The following is a 12,564-nucleotide window of genomic DNA, read 5'->3' on the forward strand; positions in this document are numbered from 1 at the left end:
AGCCCAGGATTTCAAGGCCAGCCTGGGAAACATAGTGAGACCTCCATCTAAAAAGAAGAAGGGCAAGGGTGGGGGAAGGGTAAGGAGGAGAAGAGCAAGACCTGGAGCTGTCATTCTGGCCAGAGGACAGATGATAAATATATTTAAGGAGCTTCCTGGGAGCACATGAGTCTTCATGCCCCATCTTCCTTTGGATTTTATCACTGAACTGGACGTTATGAAAAGCAGGACCCTAAGAAATAGCTAAAGCAAAATTCCTGCATCCAAACCAGGTGCTTTATTCCTCTGGGGCCTCAAACTCTTCTGACATCTCTGTAGGGTGGGGGGTGAAGACAGCTGGGTAAAGTGGCAGAGGCAGCAGGTGGCTTTACAGACGGACTTATAGATAAGAGGAAGGTGAAGCTGTAGGGAAGGATAGAGAACAACAAAATAGAAGCACAATTCCATTAGGGTCCAGTTTCATAGGGAATGCTTGTAAGGAAAATCAATCACTGCAGCAGGAAAAGAAGGGTTTTTTTTTTGTTGTTGTTGTTTGTTTTTTTTAAGGTATCACAAACTGTGAGCCAAATCTTAGTAACATTTCCCTTCAAAGTGGCTAAAATACTTTTTGGCAATTGAAGTTATACTTTTCAGAAAAAGAATTCAACAAAGATTCTGGATAATTGAGATGCTATTGAGTTGCACTCTTTGAGCTAGTCCTCCCCCTGGGGACTGTACACACTGTGATCTCAGGTTCAGCCCCCCCCCACCGCCCCCGCCTTCCTGGAGCTTGTCTGTCTCACCAGAAAATGCCTCCATTAGTGTTGGGCTAATTTACTTGCTGACACCTGGAGATGGGTGTAGAGAGAGAACTCTGAGGTAGGCCCAGGTGACAAGACGGTGAGACAGAGCCACTCAGTATTTGGGCTTGGGGGGGACAGTTTTGGGAGCAGAGGGGTGAGCTTAAGGACAAATTTGACCCTCTTTGCCTGAGAAAGGGCAGCTCAATCACTTTGGGACCCTCCAAGCTCTCTGGCCACTTGGACCCCCAATCTGCTTCTGTGAGTCACCCTGGGTAATTACAGGGGTGTTCCTCAGGTAGGGGACATCAAAGAGAAGCCAGGCATTTCTGAAAGAAAGACGAATTATTCCATACCATTGGAGAGAACATGAAATAGAAAGTGGTGAGGTTGGGGACCTGTCACATCATCAGGAGTTTTCTGTCTTAACAATAGATTACTACGAATTATACATACATAATACATTACACACCCCATGGCTGACATTTGCAGATGCTATTTGATTACAAAATGATGAAACCATTTCTTCTGGTTGGGGGCAGAATAACAATAAATAAAAAATAATAATGTAAAATAACAATATCAAAGGTCTTTGATAAAATTTCAGAGTGTTTACAAAGCTGTCCCATGTCACCAGCACCAGAGATGGGGTGGGGCTTGTTCAAGTGGTGGTCTCAAGAAGCTGCTTAGTGGGAATATAATAACACGAGGGACTAAGGAAAACCTCCTTCACTTGACCATGCTGAGTATCAACTGGATTCTGATGATGAAATCACAAATGATCCTAACAGGAAGAAAGCGGGGCGGGGCAGCAGCCAAAGTGGACAGGTGAGCTTAGTTCTTCAAGGCGCCTCCTGATTCTTCACATTCACCTGCGCTCTTCTTCATGGTGATCCAGGTATGTCACCTCCCCCAGGAGGACCAAAGTCCACAATCAGTATTGATTGCAAAGGAATCAAGTCCATGTGGAATGGGAGGCAATGACTCCCTTCTGTCAGGGAGTGTTCATATCAGAAAGAAAGAAAAAGTGTCCAATTTCCGTTTTGCTTCCAACTCTGTCTCCCTTGAGAATAGTTCTCAAACAGGAGGTAAAAAAAAGTGGAATAAGCATCATTGAATGAAATAAAGCCCCCAACAGTAGGGAAGCCCCCTTTCTGGAGCAACTCCCATCTGTTCTGTTTCCCAAATGGGGTCAGCCAGGTAGACAAGAGCCTCTGAATCAGCATCTAAGGGAGGCCATCTAACCAGAGACAAATCCATTTATTAGTTCTAGATTCAAATACAGATGAGGAAACTGAAACTTATCCTGCTAAGCTATTTATTTATTTTTAAAAAATAAATACCCTGAAGGGATTTATTTAGATGACCTAGACCTGGAGAGGGACAATAAATGTCTTTGGGGTGACAAAATCAGAATCCTAGTCTTATCAGGATGGAGGGAAAAAAAAGAGGGAATTTTACTTGGAAAAAAATGTAATACTTTATATTCAGGTCCACTAAAAAGTCCTTCGGGTAGATGGTGGGGGAAGCCGAGGGGCCCAAGGGAGCTAGTTTTCTATAGTTTCTTGTGGACCAGGAGGGAGAGGCTCAAGAGAGCCCAGCCACAGTTCTCATCTCTCTGGACCTAGAACAAAGAGAGGCCACCACCCTTCCTCACTCCCTGGCCGAGTATGGGGTGCAGGCTCCAGGACACTGACCACATAGGAAATGTCCAGGCAGGCCACCAGGAAGAAGAAAGTTTGGGGACAGGGGAGTGGGCAGTAAGGCAGGGGGCCTTCAGCCTGGAGAAGAAAGGTGAATTTAGATACTGAGAAGTCCCCAGAGGGTGACAGCACAGTTCTGTACATCCAGCAGCCATGTCAGAGGCAGGAAGACTTGGGCTCTGTCTGAGGAAGATGCTGTGTGTGATGGCAAATTCCTGGCAGTGAGAGGGCTGCAGTCTCCAGATGGCCTCCCTGCCAGGAACTCCTCAAAATGGGCTTTAGGGCCTACATGGGAAGGAGGCCTGAGGACTTCAGAAGCCCCCTCCCCAGATGCTGAGGGACGCCCTGGACCCATCCTTGAACAGCAGTTTGAAGAAGAGATTAAAAGGGCAAAGCAGAGTGCCAGGTTCATGTTCTGTTTCTGTCTCTGGTGATCTTGGACAAGCTACTTAAGCTCTCTGAGCCTCTACCCCTTCGTTAAAAATGAGGACCAGGCTGGGGTTGGGGCTTAGTGGTAGAGCACTTGCCTATCATGTGTGAGGCTCTGGGTTCGATTTTCAGCACCACATATAAATAAATAAAATAAAGGTCCATTGACAACTAAAAAATAAAAACAAAAACAAACAAAAAACAAAAAATGAGGACTGAGTCAATAGTACACACCTGCTAGGATTTCTTTGCAGGTTAAAAATAGATAAACTAAGGCACTCAGAGCTGTGCCACACCTAAGATGAAGACTATGTGCTGGATTGTCATTGTCACCACCATCGTCACCACCACTGATTCACCACACTAACTGAACCCTGTCTTTGCTGGGGGTGTAGAGATGAGTAGGTGGGGTGCCTGCTTTCAGTCAGTTGCAGTCTAGTGTGGAAGGCACAGAACTATCACACGTGGAGATGGGGGTGATATCACCTGAGACAGGCCCATCTGGAAAGGCTCCTGGGGGCGGCGGAAACCAGCTTCTGAAACTGTGACGTGGCTCAGAAGCATTTTCAGTGTCTCGCTGGGCTGTGCTCTCAGGCTGTTTGCTCTGGGGGTGGCTGTACCCAGGTGCCTCTGACACGCCCCAACTGAGCACTAGGACTGCCCAGGCTGGCTGAGCAGGTCTGAGGGCACAGGACCCCGCCCCAGGGCCCCGGGCATAGCTGAGGCCCATAGTCCCCCATTCCTGAGCCTCAGGCCTCCACACTAAAGCTCCCCACACGTGTGCGGGGCGTCCTCTGTGGTGTGGTGACACACCCTATCCTGGGAGATGGGTGGTGTCAGGGTCATCCCATTTTACAGCTAAGAAAACAGTCTGGGACTTTAAGTATCTTATAAAAGTCCTAGCCAGGACTCGGAGCTAGGGTTTTTAATGCCAAAATCTGGTGCCATTTCCGTACCCAACCCTGGGCAAGACCAGAAGTGACTCAGCTGAGAACCCTGACCTCTGGGAGGAGATGGAGCCAGATGACCACCCAGCCCGGGGTGGGGGGCAGAGGGCCGTGAGGGGCCTGCCCTGTAGAGCCTGTTCACCTTCTTGCAGGTGGACCCCCGGGCCCTCTCACAGCAACCTTTCTATGTCTTCTGTAGACACAGAAGGACATGGTTTAAGGAAAACAGATGTAAGAGACTGACTTTTTTTTTTTTTTTGTACTGAACCCAGGGGGACTTAACCTCTGAGCCACATCCCAGCCCCAACCCTTTTTTCAGTTAAAAAAAATATATATATATAAATAAATAAATATAAAAAATAATAAATACACACACACACACACACACACACACACGCACACTTTTTTTTAGTTGTATGTGGACACAATACCTTTATTTTATTTGTGTGGTGCTGAGGATCGAACCCAGGGCCTCACACATGCAAAATGAGTGCTCTACCACTGAGCCCCAGCCCCAGCCCCTATCCCCAGCCTTTCTAATTTTTATTTTGAGACAGAGTCTTGCTAAGTTGCATAGGACCTCACCAAGTTTCTGAGGCTGGTCTTGAATTTGCAATCCTTCTGCCTTAGCCTCCTGTGCTGCTGTGATTACAAGCATGTGCCACTATGCCTGGCTGAGGCTGGTCTTTCGTGTGAATGTACTCAAAATAGAAAATAGTTTGTTCTGGATGAAAAGCGAGGAAACATGTCATCTCCTAGACTACTGTTCTTCTCCATGCGACAGGTTTATATTTTTGTTTTGTTTTCTAATTTTGGTAAAATACATAACATAAATTTTTACCATTTTTAGCCTTTGTGAGTGTACCGCCCAGTTGCATTGAGTACATTCACAGTGTCCTGTAACTACTGCAACCAACTATTTCCAAAACTTTTTTTTTGTCTTTCCAAATTGAAACTCTGTATCCACTGAACATTAACTTCCCATCCCTCCTCCCCAGCTCATGCAGTTATAGTTCCACTTTCCTGTCCCTATGAATTTAACTACTCTAGATGCCTCATGTAGGTGGAATCATACCATATTCATGTTTGTTTTTCTTTTTTTCCTTAATGTCTGGCTTATTTCACTGAGCATAATGTTTTCAACATCCATTCATGTTATAATATGTATCAGAACTCCACCCCCCCTTTTAAAATATACCTTTATTTATTTATTTATGTGGTGCTGAGAATCGAACCCAGCGCCTTGCATATGCTTGGTGAGAGCTCTCACCGCTGAGCCACAACCCCAGCCTCAGAGCTCCACCTCCTTTTAAGGTTAACGACACTCTATTGTATGGTCATGTCACATTTTGTCCCCCAGTCATTCAGCCATGGACATCTAATTTGTTTCTACCATTCAGCTACAGTGAATGAATAATGCTGTTGTGAACACCGGTGTAAAAATCTCTGTTCAAGTCCCTACTTTCAGTTCTTTGGAGTCTATACCCAAAGAAGTGTGATTGTTGGATTGAATGGATAACTCTGATCTACTTTTTGAGTCGCTGCCTACCATTTTCTACAGTGGCAGCACATTTGCATACCCACCTGCAATGCAGCAGATGTTGGTGGGGATTGGGGTGGTGGTGGTGGTGGGTTCTGATTTCTCCACATCCTCACCAATGTGGCAGGGTTTTTTAATTTCTTATTCATGCTTATATCCTCAGAGACAGACAGGAACACACACAGTAGGAACTCAGTAGGTTTTTGTTGTTGTTGTTGTTGTTTTGGTACCAGAGATTGAATCCAAGGGTGCTTAATGACGGAGCCACATCCCCTTTTATTTTATATTTTGAGGCTGAGACTCACTAGGTTGCTTACAGCCTCACTGAATTGCTGAGGCAGTCTTCAAACTTTCAAACCTCCTGCCTCAGCCTCCTGAGCTGCTGGGATTACAGGTATAAGCCACCACGACCAGCTTTAATAGCTAATTTTTGAGTAAAAGGATGGGGGACCAGGGCTGAGGCTGTGGTTCAGTGGTAGAGCACTTGTCTGGAATGTGTGAGGCACTGAGTTCAATTCTCAGCACCACATTAAAATAAAATAAAGGTACTGTGTCCAACTACAACTAAAAAAAAGAAAGAACAAAAGAAAGGAAGGGAGGGAGGGAGGGAGGGGGACATTGGTCTCCGAGCAGCTGTACCTGGAAACCCTCCCACCTGAAGCTGGCACGCCATCAAGAGTGCCCTGCTCACACAGGGTCCCTAGAACTTCCCCTGTGAGTCCCTGTTCACCTCTAAGAGAATCACTCTTTTGAAGGGGTAAGCTATTTAGAGGTGCCCACTGGTGTCAAAAGCTACACTGAAAAGAATTATGCCAGATAGGACCATGGAGCTGGAGGCTCTGAGGAGGTCAGGGTCTCTAACAAGCTGGTTTCTACAGGAGTATTTTTTCAAACTGAGACTCTTGATCCATTTATGACCCTTGAAACCAATTTTTAATGGCCAAATCTAGCACTTATGAAAAATGAAATTTAAAAAATGCCAGGGAAAACCACATGGGGAAAAAAAAGTGCATACCATTTTGTGTAACTTTTGCTTGCCGTGTGGTGTTTATGTGTATGTGTGTTGGATTACGAGGAGTCTGAGAATCACCACTGTTTGAGCTCACAGCTTCCCCTTCAAGACTTCCCCATGGTCCAGAGCTTGCCCACCTTATCAGGAAGCCCACACTGTTTGGGGGCTCACCGTGATATGGGAACATTTCTCCCTTAATTGAACATTCAGCCTGTACAATCTTTCTCTGAGCCCCTACTGTGTGCTGGGGAGATTAAAGGGTTTATCCCAAGGGCATAGTTATCCCAAGATCAGTGAAGAGCCATGGGAAAGTTTTAAGCAGGTGTGTGTGCATGTGTGTGTGCATGTGTGTGTGTGTGTGTGTGTGTGTGTTTACTTGAAAGGAAAATTTCATCCAGGGAGAAGAGAAGAGTGGAGGGGCCTGAGGAATGTGAAGGAAGGAAGCTGTGGGGCAGGGGGTGAGGAAAGCCCACCTCTTTTTTTCTGTAGATCCTGGAGCTTGTCTGCATGGACCTGGGAGTTGGGTGGTAGGAGAGATGGGATGTGACCTTTGGGAACATCCCCCATTTTCTGTGTCTAGTCCTGCAGCAGAGACACTGGAGAGAGCTGGCAGGTTTAGGGGCATGGTCTCTGAGTCTCCAGGACTCCCATTTCCAGGGTCTTCTTCACTCAATCTGACTCCTCCCAAACTCCCCATCTGTACCTCTGTTTGGGCTTTCCCCCCTCTTTTCCCTTTCTTCCTAACTCAAGGGCCAGAGGACATGTACCTCCTGTGCAGGGCTGTACCCACCATTGAACTCCTCTGCCCTGCCAAGCCCAGCCCTGCCTTGTCTGGTCTGTGACCAGCAGCGTGGGCTCGTGTTGGGTACTACGTGCTGATGGGGATTCCTTGAGCAAGACAGGAGTCTTGCCACTCAGTGGCTTCACAATCCTTTCCTGGTTCACAGTGAGAGGTGTGTACAGATGGGGCCCCAAACTGTGTTCCTTTTGTATGATCAAGACAGAGAGCAGGGTGAGGCCTGGCGCAGCAGAGCCCAGCAGTGAGAGCTCCCCAGAGGGAGTCTGATGGCCTTCATGTCCTTCACCTTTTGGATCCTGAATGATGAGGGACTGATACCAGAATCCAGGGCACCTCTACAACCTGCTGCGTGGACAAGGGTCTGGGAAATAATCTTCCCATTTCCAATGTGATCTCTCTTCTACTCAGCACAGTTGACTGGGGACCTGAAGGCCTGAGTTCTGTAAGCTTTCCAGGTTGTGACCATATGGACGCATGATCTGGGATGCCTTGACCTACCCATTGGGCAGCCCTGGTGAGCAGATCCTGCTCCGGGGACCCTTGTGTCTGACTGGATGGGTGCTTTTGCCTTTTCACCCACTGGGCAGTGGGTTGCTGGGGAGGACATTCACCCTGTTGGCTAAACTGCCCCATGCATTTGGGCCACATGTGGAGTTACACATGCAAGAAGCAACCCAGCTTTGAATCCACCTGTATGACAGAACCTTCTACACTTGTGTCTTTTGATAGAGATTTATATTGGGCCGTGTTTGCTTTCTCCAAGGCACACATCTGGCTGCAGTCTCCACAGATCTTGTTTAGGGTGACTGCTTCCTTCTCTGAGGTATCCTTTTATACTCTCCTCCGTCAGTGAATTTAAAATTTTCTGCATGATATGTAGTCACATTTTAAGTCTGGCCATTCTAAACTTCCCCTTCAAATGTCAGTAAAGAAATCTTTACTGTTGCACAATACCAAGGCAGATGAGCGGAAACAATTGCACTTATGCACATGTGTGGTTCTTTGGTGACTACTGCAGCTCATGTTACCATCCGTGCCACACCCAGGCCTGGGCTCTGCTGGCACTGTCCTATACCCTCCCACCAAGCTATGACACAAGGCAGAGAGATTGCTTCATTGTCTGCCCCCATTAGGCTCTTAGCTCTCAAAGGGCGCAGCAACTGTCCTTGTCATTGTTTTGTCCCCCGACCAGATACATGAAATCAGTGCTGTCTACGTATTGGTTGAGTTGATGGAATTTTAGACTTCCTGAGTGTGGGGACTCCCTCCACCCCTTTCTTACCAATTTAACATCTCAGTCTGCCCAGAGCTCAGCACACACGGGGTCAATGGATTAGCCAGTTGATGGGACTATTAGAGAGTGACCTTGAAAAGTTTTCCAAGTCAAACTGGATTTTGATCTTCAAGGAAACAAACAAAAAAACCCCAAAGGCCTGATTTTGCCAAATATCTGGAAGATCTGCCGCTGAAGGCCAGACCCGATCATGTGTACCATAATCATAGGGCCATGGGAAGGTGGTTCTGTGGGGTGAGAAGAACTTGGGTAAGAAAATAAGAGAGGGGCTTTGCACAAACCAGTGGTGATTAAGTGCCAGGAACTGGGATGTGGTTAACTCTGTTCTCTGTCCTTGAGGACTAAATTCAAAAGAAACAGAGAAAGAAGGAAGGAGAAAAAGAGGAAGGAAGGAGGGAAGGGAGAGAAAGAAGAGGAAAGAAGCAAAGGAGACAAGGTGTACGCTTAGAAGCAGAACAAGCCGGGCCTGAATCCACTGCCCACTTCTTTTAATTGTGGAGGTCTAATACATTCTTCTTCTCGGAGCCCTACTTTCTGCATCTGTGGAATGAGATTCAGACGTATGTACGTGATGTGCCTCACATTGCTCTTGGAATGTGGCAGACAGTAAATAATGAAAATTACTATTACCATAGCAAAATGTTTTGCATGCTGTATCAGTTAGGGTTTAGCTAACTTAAGCCAAAAAAAAGGGCATTTATTAGACAACTCCTGACTCAAAGAATTGAAAAAGGGGTTGATTCCCAATATCTCAGGAAGGCCAGGGATTTCAGCAAATCTGCCCCTGGGCAGAGGAAGCACCAACCTTGGGTCACCTCCAGGTTCTCCCCAGTCTTATGGTCCGGTTTGGATCCTGTGCGGACAGCCCCATCAGGACTACATGACCCCAAGTTCCCCTCAGAAAGTGAGTCCAGAAGAAGGGAGGTGCAAGTCCCAGGCCACCACACAGGAAGACCCACCCCCAGGCTCACTGAGGCTCTTTGGGGGTAACCCTCAGCACTCCTGTGCAGAACTATGTAATTACCACCCCACCCTCCCCCATTCTTCAAATTCCTTCACTCATTTTAATTTCAACACACTATCTACTTGACCCAGACCAGCCCTGAGCAGGAGGGTGGCATCTTTGCTCAAAGGTCTACCCTGCCCCAAGGGCCTCCTGCTCTCTCCCCAGCCCTTCTCAGGCCAAATGTGCACCCTACGTGGAGAACCTCAGGCTCCCTTATAAAGCTCTTTTTTGCTTCTTCCTACTTTGACTTGTCAAAAGCAATTTTTTTTAAATCTTTACTCTTGGTCAATCCTGCAGCAACTATGTTCCCGGGAAGCTTCTGGGAGACTTGGGGGGTATCCAGCAGAGCAGCAGCTCCAGGGAGAATTGAAGACACCAATTCTGAAGATTCCTGAGGCCCCCTCCCCATGGCCACAGGAGGGAAGGGCTTGGCCAAGGGCCCCATCCCAGGCTTTGCCAGTCCTTTCTGCTCCTTTAAAGGGTCTCCAGGTCTGAGGGGATTATACTTCAGAGCCCCAAGTTGTGATGCTGTCCAGGGTCATGAATCAGGCCCCCTCCTTCAGGATGTGGCATCGTGGACTTGCCTTTTGCCTCTCTCTTCCATCCCCTCAAGATTCCTAGTGTGCAGAGCTGGCCCAGCTCCGCCAAGATTTATTTGTCTCTTCAGGGAGGTACTGCTTGTCACCTACCTTCCCTTTCTTTTGCCTTTAGTTATTTATTTTTACCTTTTTGTTGTTGTTGTTTTTAGATCTACATGACAATAGAGTATATTTGGACATATTATATGTAGATGGAGTATAGTTTATTCTAATGAGGATCCCATTCTTGTGATTGTGCATGATGCAGAGTGACACTGGTGGTGTATCATATATGAACATAGGAAAGTTAAGTCCAATTCATTCTACTGTCTTTCCTAATCCCATCCCAACTTCCTTCCCTTCCTGTGCCCCTACTAAAGCTTATCTTTCCTTTATGATAGCATCTATATAATTAGAAAGCTTTGACTAATGAATTCCCACATAGGCAGTAAATTTTTAAAATCTCAGAAAAATTTTTATTTTAATAGGGGAGTTTTTGGTTTTTTTTTTTTTTTTTTTTTTTTGCTTTGTTCTATTTATTTCTTTGAGGGGTGGGAAGGAGGTTAAAAAAAGAAAGTTTGTTATCTGCTTCAAAGAGCTTTTCCAAAGGAGGGGGGATTCATGTTCAATACACATCAACATGGATGAACACCGTTCTCATGGCTTTCATATCAATTTGAATTCAAGCGATTAATATGTGTAATATGTTTTCGGAAAACCAGTGTATTCATATGGACACACAGGTACTCCTTGTATTCTTGTTCACATATGAAAGGAACTGGCCCTTTACTTCAAAAACAATTTTTTTTAAAAAATCACAAATCCAACTTGTCTTTGATTTGGGTCTGAATTAATTACTAAGGAACTATTCAGCAATCAAGTGGCCTCAAATATTTAAATATCCTCTGAAACTACAATTCATTAAGGGACTGCTGACTCTTAAGAACTATGCCATCAGTAAGGAAATGAGGTATGAATTTTCATTCTGGATGCCAAGTTCAAGGCAAAGTATCAATAATCTCCTCACTTTTAAAATATCTATAAATAAGAGTAGATGGAGGGTTAAGATAAAACAATGTTAAGTTAAAAAGTGCATACAGAACTCAGAAATACCTTTTCATTAAATTTGCCACTTTAGTTAAAAAATGCTCATAAGAAAAATAACCACTTAAAGGAACATATTAGTTACATTTTTGCTGTTTAGAACATTTTGAGAGCAAAAGAATGAATACTGATCAACTTTCCTGGCTAAAATTTAATCACTGTCCTGAAATAGGTTATTTTTAAGTTGAACATCTATTTATGCCTTGAAAATTCAAAGCAGAAAGAAAAATCACAGAAAGCCAGTAACTTCATCAATACATCTACACAGATGTTTGCTTATAGTTTTTGGTATCCAAAACCTTTTTTCCACACATTGCACAGATGCCCTTTTTGTAGGCACAGCCCTGGCAGTAATGAGAACCTGGTTGGTGCACAGAACTTTTACAAATTCTGCAAGTGGAGAACTTATTCTTTCCATATGGATCAAATCTTGCTTTTTTTGAAGTTAAAGCTTTATTTTCATTCAGCTTTCTTCCACCACTTTCTGTGGTATTCCTTGCACCATCTTTCCACGAATCTGGAGTGATAACAGTACCAAGTTTCTTTTCACATTTTTCGCACACCATCCTTCTGTTTACGGTTCCCTCAGTCGCAGAAGCAGCAGCAACTCAAAAACATCAACACTCTTAATAGGGGAGTTTTAATGACAGAGTTCTGAAGGATAACTGAAGTTCCTTCTTCTTGTGAAGTTCCCTGGGAGTATAGCTCTAGTGCTTAAAGGTGTCTGGGTAGACGGAAGGATGGATGGTGGATGGGTAGATGAATGGGTGGGTGGATGGCTGGATGGATGGATGGGTGGATGGATAGATGGATGGGTGAATGGGTAGATGGATGGGTGGATGAGTGGATGGGTGAATGGATGGGTGAATGAATGGATGGATGGATGAATGGATGAATGGACAAATGGGTAGATGGGTGAATGGATGGGTAGATGGATGGATGGATGGATGGATGAATGGATGAGTGGATGCGTGGATGGGTGGATGGGTGATTTCTAGTCACAATCCCCTCCTCAGGACTACTTCCATCAAACAAGCTGTTCTGCATTCAAGGCATTGGATTTGGGGGCAGCTAAAATTTACCATCCTGAGCATGATTTAAAACAATTTTTCGTAAGGAAAATTATAAAAAGCAGTAAAATCTAGCTTTTGGGCTGTGGAATTTTTCTCTTTTCCTCCCTTCCTTCCCTATTTCCTTTAAACTTTTTTATATATATATAATCCACAAACTACAAAATTCCTTTAAAGTGTACAGTTCAGTGTTTGTTTTTTTTTTTAATATATCTACCATGTTGTGCAACTATCACCACTAGTTCCAGAACATTTTCATCATCTCCAGAAGAAACCCTGGACCCTTTAGCAGGCATTTCCCAC

The 12,564-nt window shown here is 45.1% G+C and overlaps 1 protein-coding gene across 1 annotated transcript; it reads right to left on the bottom strand.

Annotated features, from left to right (window-relative positions):
- Window positions 1-10,887: 10,887 nt before the first annotated feature.
- Window positions 10,888-11,811, bottom strand: LOC308632342 (cysteine-rich PDZ-binding protein-like). Its single transcript, XM_081264387.1, has one exon. It carries the CDS (start codon window positions 11,755-11,757, stop codon window positions 11,452-11,454), a length of 306 nt encoding a protein of 101 aa, XP_081120513.1. The 5' UTR covers window positions 11,758-11,811; the 3' UTR covers window positions 10,888-11,451.
- Between the last annotated feature and the right edge of the window lie 753 nt (window positions 11,812-12,564).

The sequence above is a fragment of the Spermophilus citellus genome (assembly GCF_964194105.1).
Source record: "Spermophilus citellus genome assembly, chromosome: 13".
In the NCBI taxonomy this organism is placed as follows: domain Eukaryota; kingdom Metazoa; phylum Chordata; class Mammalia; order Rodentia; family Sciuridae; genus Spermophilus; species Spermophilus citellus.

Excerpts from the sequence above, each read along its gene's own strand:
- LOC308632342 (XM_081264387.1), bottom strand. The coding sequence starts at position 11,757 with ATGGTGTGCGAAAAATGTGAAAAGAAACTTGGTACTGTTATCACTCCA.